General features: G+C 49.6%; 2 protein-coding genes across 13 annotated transcripts in view; both read right to left on the minus strand.

The window, feature by feature from the left end:
* Nucleotides 1-381: 381 nt before the first annotated feature.
* Otx1 (orthodenticle homeobox 1) lies at nt 382-7336 on the minus strand. Its single transcript, XM_075943479.1, has 5 exons — nt 7158-7336; nt 6742-6810; nt 4961-5166; nt 3905-4056; nt 382-2584 (listed from the first exon to the last, which is right to left on the minus strand). The coding sequence occupies exons 3-5, from the start codon at nt 5055-5057 to the stop codon at nt 1766-1768; spliced, it is 1068 nt and encodes a 355-aa protein (XP_075799594.1). The 5' UTR covers nt 5058-5166; nt 6742-6810; nt 7158-7336; the 3' UTR covers nt 382-1765.
* A 4136-nt stretch (nt 7337-11472) lies between these two features.
* Ehbp1 (EH domain binding protein 1) overlaps nt 11473-21196 on the minus strand; it is a 255213-nt gene continuing 245489 nt past the window's right edge. For all 12 annotated transcript variants that reach the window (XM_075944462.1, XM_075944460.1, XM_075944463.1 and 9 more), the window contains 4 exons: nt 20360-20459; nt 19054-19127; nt 12703-12817; nt 11473-12494 (listed from right to left, as the gene is read on the minus strand). In XM_075944462.1, the coding sequence (XP_075800577.1) occupies nt 12404-12494; nt 12703-12817; nt 19054-19127; nt 20360-20459 (380 nt within the window). In that variant the 3' untranslated portion in view covers nt 11473-12403. The remainder of the gene's footprint in view (nt 12495-12702; nt 12818-19053; nt 19128-20359; nt 20460-21196) is intronic.

Raw genomic sequence — 21196 nt, forward strand, 5'->3', positions numbered from 1 at the left:
CCCCTCCCCCCCTTCTTTCTGGTGCAGGCAATTAGGGTGAAGAAATCAGTGCCAGGCTCCTGCCTCTGAAGAGAAAGGAGCTGTTTCTGGAATTGAGTCCTGACACCTGTGTCTGTCTTAGATGGCAAGGAGGTGCAGGGTCAAAACCTCGGAGAGGGAGAGGCCAGGATCAGGCGGAGTGTGTGTGTGGGGGGGGGGAGAACACACCCTAAAAGAACATTTTGGGGGGACTCCTCTTGCCATGACTTCCCGCCTTATTCTTCAGCCTCCCAGCTTCGCGCAGGTCATTAACACGCGGGTTATTAGCACAGTTTTCCTTCTCTTTAATCCCCTGAGACCGAGCCCCGAAGCTGGAATTGGAAGAGCAACGCTGACAGGCCATTCATGAATCTGCTTTTATTTTCGGGAAATAATGTAGATAAAGAGGAAGAGGAGACGGACTGCCTTACATCTCAACAAGTAATTTGTGATCTTCACATCGGACAAATCAAATTTACAAATTACTTTCCCACCTACTGGACCAAGCGGCCAAAACCAAAACTGATAGATACACAGGTGCTCTCCGCAGATTTCGGAGAGGGAAGGGTCACTAAAAACTCACTAAACAGACAGGGGTGTTTTAAAGAGAGAGACACCCACAGAGGAACTGGACCTGGGACTCGGGGCTTCACAATGTTGTAATTTCACCTCTTTTGTTTGTTTCTAAGCCGAAACTTGGATGAAGGGCTCAGTCTTATGCCCGGCCCAGCCTGGCCCCAACCCTGTACCCCGACTTAGCTGTTTCCTTCACTTCTGATCCTCCAGCGCCCAGCTTCCAGGAACCAAGCGGGTTTCTTTAATAAATACACAAAGGGAGATGTGAAGAGGGGGCAGGACAGCTTGTGACAACTGAAAAATAAGAGTCGCCATCGTTTGAGAAAGAGGAATGGGCACAAAGGGGAAATATTTTTTTGCTTTTGTTATATATATGTGTATATATATATATGTGATGTATATATTTTTAAAGTTCTGTTTCCTGGACGCTAAAACAAGAGAGATGCTCAGTTCAACCAACAGCAACTAAAAAGTTTAAGTGGTCCCTGGAACGGACCCGACTATGTACAGCATTCCCGCCGAGGCAGAAGCTTGAATCAGTCCAGCGCAGGGCAGGGCAGGAGGCTGGGGCACCCTCCTCCCAAAAGCCTGGCTCAGCGCTCACCACTGGGGAGGTGGACATGCTGGACGCTCTGGCCTGCAGATGGGGAGGCTGGATCAAGGGCAGCTGAAGGGAGACAGTCTGCTAGGAGAGACAGTGGTGGGCTTGATTTGGAGGAGTGTGTATGGGCGCACTCCAAACGGTAGATAATACGCCAGTTAGTGACTTCAGTGTCCAGAAAGAATAAATAAAACTGTTGAGCTCAAAACAGAGAGGGTCAGAGCGAGGAGCCTCAGAAGGCTCCAGGTGCAGAAAAGCTGTCCAGAAAGACTTGAAGGGTGACACAGGAGTCGAGCGGGAGAGCACACTGCCATCCCATGAAGAAACTGAGGGCCAAGTTGAAGCACTGGGCCCCACCTCCAAGGGGGAAGAGGGGTCTACACCCCCCCAACCCAAGCAAATGGCACAAAGACGGGAGCGGCAGTGCAGGCAATGGACGTCTTGGGGGCGTGAAAATTCAGTTTTGGAAAAGCCAAGGCGAAGGCGAGCGGTGCAGCAGCAGCAACAGGATGGGGACCACGGAGGGCGCAGGTAGTTGCGTTTCTTCTCCACTTCCTCTCACTCCTGGGCTCACAAGACCTGGAACCGCCACGAGGCTTGGTCCTTATAGTCCAGACAATCGGGAGAGTTGAAGTTGAGTTTCCAGGCAGAGGAAGCAGCGGCAGCGGCAGGCTCCTTGTAATCCAAGCAGTCGGCAGAGTTGAAGGCGAGCCCAGAGCCTCCGTAACCTTGGTGGTGGTGGTGGTGGTGATGGTGGTGGTGGTGACCTGAAGATTGACTCAGTGGGTGGTGTGCGTGCGGGTGGTGGTGGTGGTGACCAGCCATGGAGGAGGGTGCCATGGGGCTCAGCTGGTGCGGGTGGTGATGAGAATGCATGGGCGCTAGGTAGGAGCTGCAGTCTACACCGCCAAAGTAAGAAGAGGAGGGTGCGGGGTAGCCCTGGCCATAGCTTCCGCCCTGGCCATAGGACATGGGGTAAGAGGCCGCTGCAGTGGCAGCACCTGCGGCTACCGAGCGCTGCATACACGAGGCGTTGCTTGGCGCGCCCAGTGGCTCTGGTACGGACACGGATGCCGGCGCTGAGCCTGGCGAGATGGAGGCCGGGCTCCAGATGGACGAAGCGGTAGGCGTACTCAGAGAGGACACGGCAGCCACCGGGTTCCCACCCAGGCCCGCGGCCGCAGCAGCCGCCGGATTGGCAGAGGCACTGGACACTGAACTAGACGAGGAGGCAGAGCTAGACACCGCAGGCGGCGTGAACTGGCCGCTGCTCTCTGAGCCCGAGCTCTCCCGCACTGGAGACGACTTCTTCTTGACCGGCCGGCTTTTCGTTCCGTTCCCGCTCTGCTGCTGCTGTCGGCACTTGGCGCGGCGGTTCTTGAACCAAACCTGCAGTGAGCAGGGAGAGGGGGATCAGGGGGGCTGGCTAGTGGAGCTCACAGCTCCTCCGCCCCTTGGACTCACACCCCGCCCAGGATCTCGGGGACCTCTCAATCCCAGCCTCTACCCCTCCCAGTCTCCGGCCCTGCCAGACCCTGTCCCCTCCCCCCGCACGTGCTAGGTACCCAGCTCTGGCTCCCTCCCCCATCCTTTTGCGCAAAGCCCCCCAGTCAGCCTCCTCCAGGAGGGATGCGCACCTCCCCAAGCCCAGCGCAACTCTGCCCGAGGGCGGAACGTTTGCGTCTGTCCAGCCAGAAGTTCAGCCATCTCTAAGCTGTTGCGGTTGGCTGCTTCCCCGCAGCCCCGTTTTAGTTTGGAGGCCCTGTTTTCCATGAACAGAGCTCAGGAAACAGCGGAGAGGTACAGAACATCGGAGTGTAGGGCAGTCACCAAGTCTGGGGCCCGAGGGGGTTCACCGAATCGGCTCCTGAAGACTGGAGTTGGGCAGGGCAAATATTTGGGTGGGAACAGAAGCAAGGCTGGAGGCTGAACGGAAGCAGTACTCCAGTACTGGGGCTTCTCATGAAGGAAGCCTGGGTGAGATTTCCTTGGGCCTTTTGGCTCCAGGTGGGGTACCAAATGGAACGGTAAGTCATAAATTCTCACTCCTTTTGGAGGGGGCCGGACACAGGGCATTGCAATCTCAGTCCCTTCTCAAACCTTCGGGGAAAGAAGTAGAGACAAAAGATCCTCGGGGAAGCCTTAGACTAACTCAGAACTCTATTTTCCGAACAGTTTCGTCTTAGAAACGGTAAAGCCAGCATCTGGATTTTGCACTCGGTATCCACTCGGCTGGAGAAAACCCCTAACCAGACCGACTCCACCCGCAGAGTACACGCTGAGGCAGAGGCAGATAGTGCTAGGCTGTTGCCAAGTTCCATCTTGCACTTTTAGAATCCCCAGGACGCAGGGCAAGGGTACGAAAGACAAGAGCGGAAGCAGAGAGCTAGGCTCATTAAGAAACTGCCAAGTTCTGGAGTAGCAAGAACGAGGGGCCATTATCTAACCTTCTGAGAAAGTTACATCCGGGAAACAGGGCTGGCTTCCCCAAAATCCAAAGAAAACGACTTCCAACATTGAAAGCGCCCTGGGGACAAGGGCTTCAAGCCATTACTTTATAATGTTACCCCTTTTCGCAGACTAAAGCTCAGCGCTAGGGGGAGTTGGAGAGGGGCTGTCCTGTCCGTGAAGGGGCCTCAACACCAGACCGCCCAGGCTCAATCTCCGACCGAGCCCCAACCCTAACCCTGGAGCCCCAGGATCGCGCACCTGGACTCTGGACTCAGGCAGGTTGATCTTGAGCGCCACCTCCTCCCGCATGAAGATGTCTGGGTAGCGAGTCTTGGCGAAAAGTGCCTCCAGCACGTCCAGTTGTGAGCGCGTGAAGGTGGTGCGTTCCCGTCGCTGCTTCCGCGGAGTGGCTGCGGGGACATGCAAGGGTGCCTGGAGTCAGTAGTGGCCCACGAGGACTGGCACTAGAGGCCACATGCAGGTCCTCTGTTAGGTCCAGAACCCCGCCGTGAAAAGGCAAGGCCGATCTCTAGCAAACGCGAACTTCCCTGGCCACAGGTGGGACAAAGTGTGTATGTTTTCTCCTGGAGGCTCCAGTCTGAAACATCAGGGCCTGCGCCCTCCGCGCCTCTCAGATTAAAAACAAAACCATCCTCTCCTCATCTCCCCAAGCCCACACACTTCTGGCTGAGAGATAGGAAGCAGAATAGAGGTAGGCAGAAACAGGGACCTAGGGACACTTTCCTAGAGAAGAAATTCAAGCAAAGAGGTAGTATCTAGAAAAGAAACTCGGCGTTTGGCTGGCTGGAGTCGTCCACCACCGCGAGAGTGTCGGGTTAGGTCGCTTGTCTCTAGGACGCTTTGACGGGGGAGAAAGAGTTCTGCTTCTCAAGGTAGCTAGACGGAAGGGAAATTTGGCTATTTATGTTAGGGCCTAGAGAGTTCAGATTCCTCATAAAATATTGGGGCGAGAGGGGCTTTATACACATACTAAAAAAAGCAACCGGAGGGGCTTTGTATATATATTTTAGAAAAAGCAACCGGAGGGAAGGCAATAAATCGGTGGACAACAACATGCTCTCTCTAGCAAGTGGGAGCACACAGGAACCAGGCTGCAACTCAAAAGTTGTAGGCTGCAGTTTCCAAGCTGCCTGACCAGACCTCGACTCAAACCTGTAGCAGATCTAGGCAACAGGCGGCAAGGTAATCGGCTCCCTGGGCCTGCGTGGGGACAGGGCGGGTTCAAACGTTAAAGGCTGGAATCCCCCAATATTTGCAGAGGCTTAGGGGTAGGGACAAAGGGCCCATGCTCACCAGGATAGCCCACAGAGGGGTGCAGGAGGTCCATGGCTGGGCCAGCTAGGCCCAGCCCGTTCATGCCGTATGGGGGTTGTTTGAGGTAAGACATCATGCTAACAGCCGGGTGGAGGCGCCCCGACGGATCCAGGGGGCCCGAGGCCAGGAGCAAGTCAGGGCTCCCACTTCGAAGTTCTTCAAGCTGTTGCTTCTGGGGGCCTGGCCTAAGGAGACAGGAGACACAGGGAAACCGTCACCCGAAGTCACTGTGGCTTCCAGTTCCTATAATCCCTGCTTGAATGGGGAGGGGGCACAGGCTAGGAACTTCATTCACTGGGCAGGCAACCCAAGAAATTTCTCCTCCAAGCTCAGCAAGCACACAGCTTCATAGCAAAGAAAACTTTCCCTACATCCGTTCCTTCCTCTTTTATGGCTTGACAGGGGCCAAAGACACTCCTCGACTGTCAACAGGAAAGAAAACTTAAAAGCGTGATGATCAGGCCAAGGAGGTGAGAGCTGGGACTAGGGAGGGTGCAAGATCCCAAGTGTAGTCAAATTTTTTTTTTTTGAGTGCGGCGGAAGCAATTTGCTCAAGCAAATGTTCAGTTGGCGCCGGGAGGGCAGGCCGTACAGGGCGTACGGGGTTATTTCGTTTAAGTTTCAAATGGTTTTTGACAAACCCGCTGGCCCTACAGAGGCCCAAGGTTAGTCCACCTTGGTTCGCCAGGCGACTGCACACTTTGGACACATCATTCCCACAGAGATCTCCAGGGCTGCCTCCTCCCCCAGAGCCCGCAATCACCAGTCGAGCTGACCTCTCTGGGCCCCTGACTCTCAGAGGTGGCTGAACCGGAATCCCACCGCACCTCCAGGGCAGATGCGGCCCAGGCCCGGGTGAGGCGGCAAGAAGACACCAAAGGCTCCACTGTAGAAGTGGCAATTTCCAGACGCCGCCCAAGGTCAGGGGTGCTTCAGAGGCGGTCACCCTCCCTCCTAAGCCCGCGCAGGCCGGGCCTGCTTTCGACCAAGTCCCGGTGAGCTTCCCAGTCCTACCAAGGGTCTGATAAAGGCTGACCAACCCAGCGGCCCAAAGCGTGCTGGGATTTCAGGAGCCAGAGCACCCCGAGTCGGGTCGCGTGGGCTCCTCGCAGTCCTCTACGAACCCGGTGGAGAGCAGAGAACTAGGCCTCAAGTTAGAAAGCTCATTCACACCCGAGTTGGGAGCGCGAGGCTCGGCCGCAGACACTGCGAGCCCCTGGCCTCTTCTCCAGAAGCAGAAGGGGTTGGTGGGGGGTAGGGCTGGGACCCTAGAGGGGCTTCTAGTTACGCCCCGCTTTGCCAGGAGCCCAGGGTCGGGAACTCAGGGAAAAAGGAGGCAGGACTTAAGCAGCTTTCCCATCCCAACTCCAACTCCTGCATCGGTCCTCCGGGACCCGCGGCCTGGAGTAAGGGAGGCCAGTTGGCACAGAAGGCGGAGGGGACCCCAAGGGAAACAGAGTACTTGGGCCGGAGGGCCACAGGCCACCAGCCAAGGCAGTTCTGCGAAAGCGCGGCGTGAGTTTTCGAATACTTTCATCTAACTTAGCACCCTAGTTCCACAGCTTCGGAGGAGGCGGGGGAGGGGGCGCCCGGCTCGGGAGCGGCCTAGGGTCCCTGGTGCAGCCAAGGGGTGTCCGGCTTCTCACCCCCCAACAGCCCCGCCCACCTGCCGGGGACCTAGGTTGCGGGGGGTCGATTCGAGGAAGGGAAGGCGAAGGGAACCACCACCGTCCCGGGGTGGCGCGCGGCCCCCTTCTTACCTGCCCTCCGCTGCCGGGGCTGCTCACCATCTACCTCGCGCCCTCAGCAAGACCCTCCGGGCAGCCAACCTGCAAAACAGAGCCGCACAGGTATTACCCCGGTGGCGGGTCTGGGACCCCCGGGGTTTCTTCTTTCCCCAACTTCCCTCTTCCCGTCTCCTGCTTTTTCCAGGAGCTTTTGTGCGTGTTCCTCCGGGTTTCACTTTATTGCACAAATACTTTGTTTGCAAAGTCCCACATGCTTTTCCTCCCAAAAACCTGGCCTCAACCGGGACTCTGGGGGGGGGGGGTGTCGAGGGACAGAGTTTGGAGGTGGCTGGCGGTGGCCGCTGCACTCCCGGTGCAACATGGAGGCGGTAGGGACTGAAGAAATCCTGCACAGTCACTTGGCAAACTAAATAAATCAAGCAATTTACCTTGTCGGAGTGGCTTGTCTCGCTCGGTTGTTTAGGTGATTGGAAATGTAGCCTGATGAAGATTGATCACCTTTCTACTGCCCTCCCCGGGTATGTGAACGCGAGGCGAGTGCGTAACGGGGCTAGGCCGCCAATAGGGGGCCTAGAGCGGGCTGAGTGACAGGGAGCCGGGCAATGGCAGCGCGAGCCGGGGTTACCTCCGCGCGCCCCCGCCCTCCCCCGCCCCCACCCCCCGCCCTCCCCGCGCGCCAGCCCCGCCCCGGTCGCGCGCTAACTCTCGGGCTCGGGTGGCAAATTCCGCTCAGAGCGAGTCGAGGAGGGCGAAGGCAGCGCTGGAGTCGCGGGAGCAGAGGGGGCCCCGGGTCCCGAGGCACGCCTGGGGGCCCCCGCCCTCCTCTCTCCCTGGCCGCGCTAGGAAGGAGTGGCCGAAAGGTGCTGGATAACCGGTTCTTTACGGCGCGCGCGCCGCCGGGCTTCGCAGCCCGGGTGTGGGCGCGAGGCTTCCCGGGCGGCGGACTTGAGGCTCTCCGGCCCCTGGCTCTCTTTGGGGCGCCCTGGGCCCCAGAGCCTCTTCCTTCCGCGCCCCCCACCTGCGAGCTGCTCGTACGGGCGCGGGCAGCCGAGCCGAGCTGGGGGGGGGTGCAGTTCAGGGCACCCCGGGACTCCCGCGCCCTGGGAGAGACCGCAGGGGAGGCGCTGCCACTTACCAGCTGCTCCGCGTCTCCGGGGGCTCCCGGTCCCCACCAAAGGTGTTTGCACGTCCTAAAAGCTTCTTTGGAACCGTTGGAAGTCAGACCCAACCCCCACCCAACCCCCTACATTTTACTTCTTAGGCGTGAGGTTTTGATAGAAAACTTTTTTTCACACCCGGTCTGTCCTTCCGCGTCTCCACCTAACCGGGGACAGTTCGGTGGAAGGTGTGGCCACAGACCCCGACCCCTCACTTCATTTTCTACATATTACGGGAGGAGCCTCTTGGAAACCATTTCCCCGGATTGTTCGTACTGGAAGACCCCAGTTCCCCGCCGAATAAAATTGCTAAGGACGTCTACCTGTGTGGACTTTCCAAAGCGAGAGAGAGAGAGAAAAAAAAATGTTTTCGACCCAACCACGAGCAAGGCAATTCTTTTAAATGGATGTCCTCCTGAACACAAGGGACCGTATTCATACCCTTTCCTAGTATCTGCTCCCAATCTCACCCCAACAGGCGGGTAAAAAGTTTGAGCCCGAGTATGTGCGTGGGTGAGTTCGGGAGCCGCCGAGAGCACTGTAGACGGGAGCAACTCGGTGTCGAGGCCGCGCCGTCCGCTCCGATCGCTGACCGGGCGCGGGGCGACCTGAAGGAAGGGGGAGCCCGCTGAGTGAAAAGGGGCCGCGACTGCCGCTCATCAAAGTGCTTCTCCCCTCCCCCAAGCGACACTTTTCTTTGGAGTCCGAATAAAATACGGTAACAGAATATGATGGGGAGCACACTGTTTCCTTAACTGCTTCTCAAAGGACCGAGAGATCTTCTTAGGACCTTTAATAAGGCTTTGGTCGGTTCTTTTGTTGATCTCTCAAAATCAACTCCTTCTAATTGAAGTTGGAGCTGAAAGCGAGCTAATGTTCAAAGAAAGTGGCCGCCAGACTAACGAAATTACATTTTTTTTTGAACGATGAGGGAACATCTAATCAAAGGGGCAGGGAAGGAGGGGTGTGAGCGGGGGACCACGGAGGAGAAAAGGAGGTTTTACAAGATCCCTCTCTGGTTCACAAAAGTCAGCGACACGGGCGCTTCTCTCCAGAACAAAGACACCGCGGCCCATTCACAAAAGCGAGAGAAAGAGAAAGCAGAATAAAAGAACGCGAGGAAAGGGGGGAAATGAGAGGGAGAGAGATAAAACCTGCGGGCGGAAAAGAAGCAGCGCAGAGCAGAGCGCGGCCAGAGCGAGCACACACCTTAGGCTCCCGGGTCCCCACTAGGAGTAGCCCTAAAGGCGGACTGTCAGGCTCAGAGCCACCCGGACTGTGCTGAGGTTTAAAGAAAGAAACGAAATATACTCCTGCCCCCTGTTCCGGGGAATGGCGCGGACTAGGGCGTTCTAGTTTGGCGGGCACGAAAATGTCGACGTCCTGGGGTGTGCACTGGCGGCATCCCTGTTCGGGCCTCCCGGCTGTGAGCCTGCCTTGGCCCTCTTGGGGCCCCCGGGCTCACGCTCTGGCTGGATCTCTCTGGTACTCTGGCCTCCTCAGGGCGGGTTCGTTGGCAGTCGCGGAACCTCGCCTGGGTCAGGTTGACGAAGTGGGGCGGCTGTGCGCAATGGAATGTGCCTGCGCGGTCCCCAAGGCCCACCGCGCGGGAGCCGGTCGCTGTCGGTTCCTGATGCTGTCCCCCTCCATTCTCGGGCAAGTGGGAGGTTTAGAGTGAGAAGGACACCCTCCCTGCCCCCCATGAGAGTATTTATCTAATCCCAAATTGCAGGCGAATTTCCTTAATGCTCATCCAGTAAAACCTTGGGATTAAGAAGAAAGGAGAGGCGGAGGGCGTGGGGGAGGAGAGACAGAGAGAAGGGGAGAGAGAGACGGAGAGACACAGAGAGAGACAGGAGGGGAGAAGAGAAGGGAAGGGAAAAGAGGGAGAGTAAGACCAAGACCAAGATGAAAGTTCTTAGAATTCAGCACAGAGGGTTGAGGCAGTCTTTGCTAGGCAAACGTCCAGGTTGGAGACCGCTGGTCTAGAAGCTTCGACGGTTCCCTCAAAGGGTAGTTGTGCAGCCAGGGCAAAGCAGGGACAGCATTGGAGGAAGAGGGAAGCTGTCTCGGCGTAAGGCCCGCCATCCAGGAGCGGGCCCCAAGCCTGGATGCACCAAATGACCTTGTGCCCACTGGAGAGTGCAGAGATTGTAGAAACACTTGGGGTAGGGAAGGGGCCTGGACGCCCGGCCAGGAGAAAGTTCTGTACCCGCTCGCCACAAACGCTTGCTTCGCCGCGACCCCCGACCCATTGTCTCTTCACACTGAGCGGGTTTTCAGGGTCTCCTCTGTCTGTGGGCGGGCTGGGTGCTAGCCTGCCTTAGGGAACCCGTCACCGGGCACTGTGCGGAGCTTTGGCAACGCGAATCCCCGGCTGCGGCCCGATCCCGCGATCCCAGTCCGTGCTCCGCCGCCGCTGAGGGGCGTTCGGGTGCTGTGGAGAAGGGAAACCCCGCGAGGCTGGGAACCAAGCAGGAGGGGGCCCCCAATCACTAGCAAATCTAAGGGCTAGGGGAGTTTTGTCACCTCGCAGATCTGGGGAGGCTTGGGGAAAGGAGAGGCCCCTGGAAAGGGAAGGTTTCTCGAATCCACCCTAAACGGAGCCCCAGGATGCTCCGGGCGGTGGATTTCCGAGTACCGGTTTACCTGGGTTGGATTCGGAATTGTGAATTTTCCCCAAAGAGCAGCAACTTGCTGCTCTGCTTTCTCATTGAGAGGACAAAGACCCCATTTCACGTAGTTCTAGTAACTTTTCTCCAGAAAGAAAAAGAAACAATTCTTTGCCATCAAGGAATTCTGTGGCAAGTTTTTTACCATTTTGAAAGACGAGTAATTGGAAATGGCAAATGGCAGCATGCTTTTCGAGTGAAGTAAGAGCCTGAATATGTGTGTGTGAGAGATAGAAATAGACAAAGAGACACCGAGAGAGGGAGAAGGGAAAGAGGGAGAGGGAGAGAGAGAGAGAGAGAGAGAGAGAGAGAGAGAGAGAGAGAGAGAGAGAGAGAGAGAGAGAGAGAGAGAGAGAGACTAAAGTAAATGGCAGTGTTTTCCGTAAGTTTCAGGACTTGTTGACGGACGGGCTTTCTTTGTTCGGACACCCAGGGTAGAAGTGTAGAAGAGTCCATTTTTACCCAGCGCACAGACAGTTATATTTCTTTCTCTTCCATCTCCAAGACGTGTGTATCTGCACAACCCCTCCCCCAACTACAGTCCCTCCCTTTCGTTTCAGCACCTACAGACTTGCTGGTTACGGTGGGACACAGTTCGACACAGGACTCCAAAGCAATTAAAAGTAACACTGGAAAATCCATCATGATGCGCTGTGTTTCCCCAGTGCCGTGGAAGCACACAAGTCTCCTGGGCTCTGGCAGAGAGAGGACCCTTTCCAAAGGACAGGCTAGTTTATACCCTCTGAGAATGTGTCTAATGACTTTGCAATTTGCATTCTATGTGAGCGGAGTTCCTGTGGACCCCTGTCAGTTCCAAACACAGTCCACTGTCCTGTGCCGGATTCCACGTGGAGAATCTTACTGACACACAAACTTCAGTTAAGTTTTCAAGGCAAGGAAAACACATAGCAGGGTTTAAGGTAAGAAAGTTTCTGCTTTTATTGAAAATTTATGACTCAGTATTGTAATAAATAAACATAACCATTTTCACAAAACACAGTGCTATGCTAGAGATGTAATTGGAGATTTACTTGTAGTGCCAAGACAGACTTTCATCAATACAGAAATAAATATTAACAGCATTCTTGAGCCAATGTTGAGCCCCAACGGAAAGTAGGAACCAAGCAAGATGTAATAAATAATTATTCAGAGAAAAAGATGGCGCATCGTCAAGATGATACAACTGTCTTTGTAAACTGCTCACTGCTATTGGGGCCATTCTCACAGTTCACCTTTCAAAGCCAGGGTTTATCTCAGGCTACCTTAAAGGGCCATCCTCTGAGGAGAGCAGAGAGGAACTTTATTATCTTTATGTGAAATGCAAACGGCTGCAGAAAACCGCACTGGCAAATGGAACACAGTTTCGTCAATATACAGAATATGATCTAACGATGGGATTCCGGTAACAGTGTTACATACGGCAGGATGGAAAAAAAACATTCATGACATTTTCTTATTCCCCTTTGCCCCCCCACCCACTGCCATTATGCTATTACCAACAATACTACAACAAACGTGTTTCAAATGTTCCTCCCAGCCCAGACAGAAGGGAAGTGATGAGGGAAGCCTTCCCCCCTTTTGGACAGTTTCTCAAGCATCTCCATCACTGGTCATTCGCAAGGTGTCTGTGCAAATCTACTTCGCATGGTTGCAAAAATGATTTCATGATTAACTCACAAAGAATCCTTAACGCTATCTGGAGTTTTGTATATTATCTGGAGATGAGGAAAAGGGGTGGTGGTCCGGAAGTACAATCCAGTCAAACAAAATGTTAAAAAGTTTTAAGTCGACCAGTTTGTCCCTGGCCTGGAGACCTAAGCTGCGGAGAGAGCCCTGGTCTGCAGGCTACTGAAGAGCACACTTCTCCTCCTTTTTGGCCATTTTGCCTTTGTTTTGTTCCAGAGTTCGCTCCAAATGCTCATCTTCTTCTTCCGCCCTGGATGTTAGACAAACAGGAAAGACAGAATTACATTTCCTCCTGAAGGGGAGCGCAGCCCGCTCTACATGCAAGCTATCCGGATTCCCGGCGGCAATGGGGGCACAAAGGCACCTGTCCACTGAGATCCCCGAAACGAACTTTCTATAAACTTCTTGTTCCCTTGGCGGGTGGCTTCCCCTAGACCACACCCCACAGCCCCACTCACTGCTTCTCCTGGGCGTCCAGGTCCCTGACAAGGGCGTCGCGTTTGTCCACCAGGGCCACTAGCTCCTCCAGCAGGAGCTGTTCCCGTCGCTTCTGGGCCTCGGTCTTCTGCCAGTCTGCAGGGGGCGGGAGGCCAGTTACCACCCGCCAGGGCACAGAGCACTCGGAACCTGCCCTCCCCTTCCCGCCTAATCCAGTTTCCAAAAATCTCAGCAAACCGCGTTAACTCGGCCGATAGTTAAGTGTTTGCTGGGGGAGTTTGGCCGAGGTGGTCAGGGGTTCACGCCCCAAACCCTACTTTGTAAATACTTATTGAAGATTGGTTCCGCAGGTTAGGAGCCTGCTAGAAACCAGGTGTGAGTCGGTGGCCAGGCGGGAGGCAGGCACCTGAATTCAGGCGGAGTGGGGGAGGGGAGCTAGAGTCCAGAAGAGGTTGGCCCAGGGCTTGGGGCAGGGGGAGTGGGTAAACGAGGAGGCGGGGAAGCAGAGAAGGGCGATAAAATCCTTCTGAAAGGGCTGGAGAATCTGCCTGAGAACCTACTCTCCTCCCCACCCCCACTCTCACCCCAAACAGCCCATTCTTCGCTAATTTCCTCCCCGCTCTATTTTAGCAGTTGGATGTATCTCACACTGGGCGCCATATGCTTCACAATAACTTTAAAAGTAGTGAATCGGCTAATTAGCATTTTTCTTTGAAGTAAAAAAATAAATTTGCTCTGCAGTATTACAGTGCAGCTCCCGACCGCATCCCAGCCAGTTTTCTCTTGGAGACATTTGCTAGGTGGCTTCAAACCGAAGCACTTTTGCAAAGGGAAAAAATTACATATCCCTTTTTGAAACTCCATGTTAAAGGTCGGAAAATGCGCTGGGCAGGGCTTTTTCTAGGGTGAGTGGCCATCTTTATGCCAGGTTTAGTACTCAGTGATATATATAACCTAACCTTCAGCTTTGATAATTTCCTTCAGATGAGCAGCAGTTTCACTTGATAAAAACAGGACCACAATCTAACATTTAAAACACTTTTGAAACCAAAGCCAACTGCTCTCTGGCCAGACTGTAAGGGCTTGTAGCTGTCAATCAAGCCCCAGTCTACCCCGCCTCCCTCATTAGGAAGGTAAACAATGAAAAGAAGAAGTAGATGATGAGGAGATAGCAGAACAAATGAGGACCTGGAGGGAAACAGGACCCCAGCTTTGGGGAGGGGGGGAGGCACCCTGGCCACTGACTCTGAGAGCCTCCTCCCCCAGCAAATACACTTTCCAAAAACCAGAGAAGTGCAATCCTTCGGGGCTCTCTCTTCTCTCTCCATTGCCCTGGGCAATCACGTTAGAACTCACATGGCTGGTGCTTATTCAGATAAACCTAACAATGCTTACGCTGGTTACCATGTGAGTCTTCACAAACCACCCAAGAATGTGCTGGTTCAAATCCCTCCCCCCTCTTCAAAGCAAAATTTATTCAAGACGGCAAACTGCTCAGCAGCTCTATGAAAGCAAATGGTGCCATAGCGAACGCTATCTTGTATTTACAAATTAAAAATTAGATGCATCATCGTGCAATAAAGGTTAGCAAAGCTGGAAAAAGCTAGTTCACTCAGTTTTATCACTGTTCATTCCAGGAGCTCAAACACACCATGCTAATTACCACACTCCACACAAAACATCTCAAACAGAAACGCATTCGATGACTGATTATGACTATGCTCTCATCTAGAGGGTAGGACTCTGAAGGAGAGCTGTGTCTGGATTGTAACAATGAACCAAGTGCAGAGCAGCCACATCTACTACAGTTTCCCTCTGGACCAGGAATGTTGGAACTGCTTCTCCCTCCTCTGTTCTGAAGCTGCTCCTACTCCCTAGAGCAAGGGTGCTAACAACAGACTGCAACAGCAGCTCCTGAAGATAGTCCCTTTTAGTCTCATTTTATGTGGCTGGAGTTCTTGAAATATTAATCCGGAAAAGATCCTGAAATTAAGACTAAATTTTACTTATTAAATTACTTTTAATGAATAGGAAATTCTGATTGCAGGTGTAAGATGCATAACTCTTTGCTTTAAAATATTTTGATAAGTTTACAACCAGGAAGCACATTTTATCCACACACAAAATGTGAGTTAAAAAATTTAAACTTAAACCAAGAAAATGATTTAATAACAAATACGTAATTCTTACTAAATAAACTTGACTACTTAAAAATGCTTTAATTATTTTAAATGCCAGGATTTCATTAACATTGGAAAATTAAATTTTAACAATCTGAATGATGAAAGTTGAATAATCTCTGAAATATTAATTTTTTTATCTCAGTGTTTTTCCTGACTCAATGAAAACATTTTCCATTATTGGAAACACATTTAAAACTGAAAAATATTTAGGTAATTTTTAACAGTTTTGAGAGTCGAATTTAACTGATATCAGCATTTAAAATATTGTAGCAGAAAATTCAAAGTTTTTGCTATTAACTGTTATTACTGTGTTTAATATCTTAATAGTCAAATACGGAGCACATAGGTATAAAGGCAATAAGTAGCCTTTATACTAACAAACCTACATTCTTTTTATTTTCTTTCCTATAGTAGGAATGAATTATATTATATATGCACATATACACTTACATACTAACATTTTATTTATATATATGTATATATATATATATCTGAATGCCAATTGAAAAATTAGTAAGCTATTTTAACCATTAAAAACATTAAATTCAAAATTGATCAAGATTAGCCGGTATGCAGAGCTTAAGTTTTAAACCCCCTTTAAGCATCACACGTAGTTCTGAATGAAGGAGTGTGCACCTTCAGCCCCAGTAACTGCTGACAAACTACTGTGTGGGCTCTGGCTGATTTCAAGATTACAGCATGCTCTTGCTACAGAAGCCACAGCCTCTCACAACAAACAGATTAAGTTTGATGCTGCATTAGAGCCAAGGTGTTGAAGTGAGGAGATGCTGTTGATGCCCATCTAACCGAGATGCTTGTTAATTTGGGAAAAAATTCTTCTTCACATATAGGGCAAATTATTCACGCCCCAATTCCAGTTATTTGCTCAAGTTGATAATTACTATGGGGAAAGGGCAAAAGGAATACCTATAAACACTGTAACAGAAAGACCCAAAGTTCTGGTAAAAATCTTCAGACTTGCCACTATAAATAAGGCTGGCACTTTGATGAAAATTAATACTAGTTTTGTAAGGAGCACATTGGGGACTGCAGTCAAGTCTTATCTTTAGTTCCAGTCAACTAGCAATCCTGAAGGAGTCTGCCTCATCATCAGAACAGGCCATTGATAGGATTCTACTGTGGAGCCTAATCAATCCACGGAAGACTGTGGCTGTGCTGTGTAACAAAGCTCAGATAGATTTACAAATGGGGTTTTAGGGGATAAGCTCCTCCACAGGATTACATATTGATTTTAAATATAAAAAGCTTATCATATAAACCATAACTACAAAAATAGTGAACCTATGCATAAATCCCTTTAGAAGAGCACCCACTTCAAGCTCTAAGCCAAGAACAAATCAAGATGTACAAATCCTAGAGAAGATCCATTTCTTGTGCAGAAAATGAACATGGCTCCTCTGAAAAGCCCGCCCCAACGGGTGCAGAAATGAATTTGTCTTTCCCAAGGGTGCATTAAATAATCGGGAGCAACAGCTACAAAAACTAGAAAAAGTCTCTGAAAGATGTTTGTTAGCTTGAGGGGGCCTTACAGTTGAGCTCAGCAGAGCAGCAACCCCAGGCTGTGACCCCTCAGGAAAGAGGAAGGACAGGGTCAGAGTGATTATGGGTTCTTAGAAGAATGGATGGATTGACTATTACTCGTACTATTAGAACATTTTGCTCTCACAGCACACTGTGAGTGTTCAGTGTGCCGTGGCTGTTACTGTTCTCTGCTTCCTGCTGGTGCATGCCTTCAACACAAGAGTCACTTGGGAAGGTTCTGGTTAGAACTATGACTAAGGACAAGATGCTGGAGGAGGAGGAGTGAATTTGTAAATGAAGGAAAACAACATAGGACTATTGCTGTCTGCTCTCATGTTTTGCTCTGGGATCTGAAAAGGTGGTTGACGCACACATGTGTCCATGCTCAGGCTACTGAGATCGGCATCTCTAAGTGTCTCTATTTGTAATCAACAGGCTGTTCTTTTCTCAAGACCCTCCCTTTTCCATTAATGGGAAGACAACACAGAGATGTGAGGTACAGTCACATACAGGAAAATGCTATTTAAAATGCTTGTGTGTTAGAGAGGAAAGGATGCGGTGGAGAGTCAAAAGACTAATAGTTGCATTTAAAGTTTTTTTAAAAAATGCTTTTGCTGTTCCTCTATGTAAGAACCTCAGGCAGAAAACATGGTAGATTCTAAGCCTATACATACAGATGGCCAATGAAACTGGGATATTCTCCATGTGTAAGGGTGTTATAAGATGCATATTTAGTAATAATACTGGTTTGGGGAATAAAAACAGTATTTCATCTCTGCCCTAAGAGCCAATTATACTGTATAAAGCTGTATTTTAGGGACAATTTATCTTCTATACAGAAGATGATGGGTATAAAAACAAATTAAGACTACTTTGCATTGATTGTAATGTATAATGAATCTATAAAGAATATACTGTATAATGAGTTATATATTATATACAGATACATTATACATATATCCTACTTATATAGTAACTGCTGCATCTACTTTTCAACTATTTAGCTTTCTGATCTCCTTTAGAACCATACCATAACTAGGAAAAGTTTATCTAAAGGAAAAATACCATTTGGTGTACTTGGGCATTTTATCTCAGTGGCAAATTTCACAAAAATTCTAAAATAATTTAAAAAATGTAACAGTGATGGTATTTGATACAGCTAGCCATTTGAAAGAAATCATCTATGTGAAGCTTTTAAAAGCAAAGTAAATTGAGTTTTTAAATGAAGATATACAAATGTTATCAGTGATATTATCAAATGAGATTACAGATATAAAGTAATTAAAGTAAAGCTTCTATAACATACAAGGTCACTGATAAATAGGCCTTATTTTAGAATAATATATTTTAAAATATTTTAAGAATGTAAGTCTTCACTTGGCTTTCACTTAGAAACTTGAATTTCTAGTTTCCGAACTAATTAGAATTGACTTATGGATCAGGTACCTTATCAGGTGAAAACGGAATTACCACAGACAGTCAATGGGTTAAGAGGTCAATATAGAACAGGAAAATCAATTTGCATTGATTAGACAAAAGATCTATTTTACAGAACCCAAAGGATTAGCTTTTAAGCAAAAATCTTTGAACTATAAGGCGTTTTTAACTGAAAGATATAAGAAGAGCATTATAAAACACTCCAGAACTTAAAAATGTGTAGTAAATGCTAACCCTGGGCTAGCTGGGGCTCACCCGCACCGTGACCTGTGCACAGGATTTCTACACCACTCATCTCAATGGCTAACAAAATCGGTGCAAGCAGTTAATTTTCTATTACATCAATCACTGCCCAAATATTTACTTAGCAGGAGGGAAATGTTAAGAAGCATAAGAGACTGGTTTACACCTGTAATCCCAGCACTTGGAAAGCTGAGGCAGGAGGACTTCCATGAGATGGGAACCAGCCTGGGCTGCATACTGAATTCTAGGCCAGGCTGTAGGTTAAGCCAGGATAAAGAGTGAGACACTGTTTAAATAAATAAATTAAAATAAAATAAAATAAAAAAAAACAAAACAAAAAACAAAAGCAAACAGACTAGAATAAGAGTACCCTAGTGATAAATAATCAGAACAATAAATCTTTACTAAAACTCCCATGGAAACAACTTTAAAGTGCACATAAATAAAAAGTAGCTAAAATCAATTAGCTCATACATTTTAAATTTTACAGAAATTTATTTTTATGAACTCAGAAGTTCTGTTCTGTTAAGAACAAACATAATGATTAGCAATCTAAATTAACTTCTTGTTTTTTAAAAAATATTGTTTTGTCTCCAAGGCATATGTGCAATTTCTGTAGGTACCTATAACAACCGCCCTAGTCAAACCAGATGTTTAACCACTTGTTAAATTCCACCCACAGCTGACACCTCACAGCCCTCACCCAGCTCTCACCTTCCATGGCTAGCATGCCCACCCTCACCCTCACCCGGCTCTCACCTTCGATGGCTGGCATGCCCACCCTCACCCAGCTCTCACCTTCGATGGCTGGCATGCCCACCCTCACCCGGCTCTCACCTTCCATGGCTAGCATGCCCACCCTCACCCAGCTCTCACCTTCCATGGCTAGCATGCCCACCCTCACCCCCACCCGGCTCTCACCTTCCATGGCTAGCATGCCCACCCTCACCCTCACCCGGCTCTCACCTTCGATGGCTAGCATGGCCCGCAGTTCCCGGTTCAGTAGCTCATATCTTCGTTCTAAGTCATGTTCTTTTTCCCTAGGCAAGTTGTAAAAAGTTCATCAATATGCTAATTACTAAATCATTAAACACTTAAAAGAACCTTTAGTTTACATTGATTTTAGGGGTCATAACTGACTTTTCTATTTAACTTTAAGCCACTCAAACGAATGACATAGAGACTGAACCCCTTCCTCACTTGAAAGCTTCCAGTGTTACAGTTTTCTCCCGTTGCTCTGAACGACACAGAGGTAGACTGCGGAGGCGAGCAGTCCCACTCCTAAGTGCTGCTTGTTTTAAGGGTCAGGTATAAGGACCTATTGTAAAATACTCATAGCTCACAATAGGTACTCTTTTATTGAAAACGTCACGTGAAAAGAAGAAACACACGCGTACTACCAGAGAGAATACCGAATACACGGACAAAGTTCTCATGATACCCTCTTCCAGGTTCAGGCACGGTAGAAGTTACAAAATTGGGGTTTTACATTCCAGTGAAAGCATGGTAAACCGGTGCACAACACAGGCACCCTGTAGGAACACAGCCAGCTGGTGAGAAGGAAGAGTGGACACTAACTTCTACCATGAACTAGGTGTTGAGACGCAGACGTTTGCCTCCGGCCTCGTCTCCATGGAACCTCAGCCACCACACTCATAAGAAAGTCCCTGTTAGGTAACTGAGCTCTTATCCCAAAGCTTATATTAACATCACCTATAGATAACCAATGTATTTTTTTCCTTAAAAAAGAATTTCATTTTTTAACTTAGTATTCAGAAAACAAACTTCAGTTTTACTTTCCTTGAGGGTTCTCCTCTAGTCCCAAGTGAAAGCTAATCCTCTTCTGCACTAAGGATTTATTTCTTAAGCAGAACGTTTGGGGGCTGGGAATGCGCCTCAGGTACAGGTCCTGCCTTAGGCCTGACGACCCGAATGGGTTCCCCAGAACCCACAAAAGTGGAAGGAGGGAGCTGACTCCACAAAGCTGTCTCTGACCTCCACACTTGCACGACAGTTTGCACATTCATGTGTGTATACACATGGAAAGATTTAAAACTAATTCATACACAAAATGGTTACTTATTCCTTGACTTTAGAAAACATGTTTTTCCCCAGTATCTTATCAGTCCACCTGAAAATTCTTACTTTTCAGATGAACATTTTTATATGCTGGCTTTCTAAGGAAAGAAAAAAAGGATTAAGCTCAGTAAATATTAACCGCCAAGGAAGGCACGGCCAGCCTGCAATGGCCAGTGTGTGGTGGTGCACTCACAGCAGGGAGAGCTGGTTCATCCTCCTGATGAGGGCATTTTTCTTATTGACCAGCATGAACCACTCCTGCATCACGGCCTCCTCCTCTTCTGTGTTCCTTCCTGCAGATGAGAAAGAGTGTGTTATGTGACGCCCAAACGCTAAAGAACACTTCAGCACAACTTTTTAACTTAAAAACATCTTTCAGCAGCTCCAGTGTTAGCAAGATAGTAGTTATATAACAATATAGTCTCTTGCTTACATGACTCAAGTCCAAGACCTGGAAGCAGAATCAGTTTTACACACACAGCAGCCAACCCTCCAGAGCTGGTATTTGTGCAGAGTACATTTCAGCCCCCTGAACTCACCTGTGGATCACATTAACACTAAGTACCGTCAACAAAATGTGCCACCTTTTAAATCCTTCCGAGAGCCTCATTTGCTATTATGTTTCAACGAGGAACTCCGGGTGCTGACAGACATATGGTCCCGAGTTTTTTCAAAACTAAAAAATTATTACAAGAATTGTAAGATTACCAGGGAGAGCAGAGAAGCCCAGAGATGGCGTGGAAACTTCCTTTCCCATTTTCCTTCCGGAAAGTAAGATGCCATCTGTGTATTGCCCACTCAGAAACTGCTGACTCTAACAAGACGCAGTACCTACAGTTTATTACCTGCACTGTAAAGACACTGTAGCCTTTCACTGATGACAGTCTCTGTCTAGACGACAGTTTACATCAGTCCCTGTCACTGCTTCCACACAGGACTGTTACAGCACAGCCCTGACACTGACTGTATACAGCAACGTGCAGGTCCCACCGTCCCAAGTGTTCTGAAGGAAAATACGAAAAATACCTTT

The sequence above is a fragment of the Microtus pennsylvanicus genome, chromosome 12 (assembly GCF_037038515.1).
Source record: "Microtus pennsylvanicus isolate mMicPen1 chromosome 12, mMicPen1.hap1, whole genome shotgun sequence".
NCBI lineage: Eukaryota > Metazoa > Chordata > Mammalia > Rodentia > Cricetidae > Microtus > Microtus pennsylvanicus.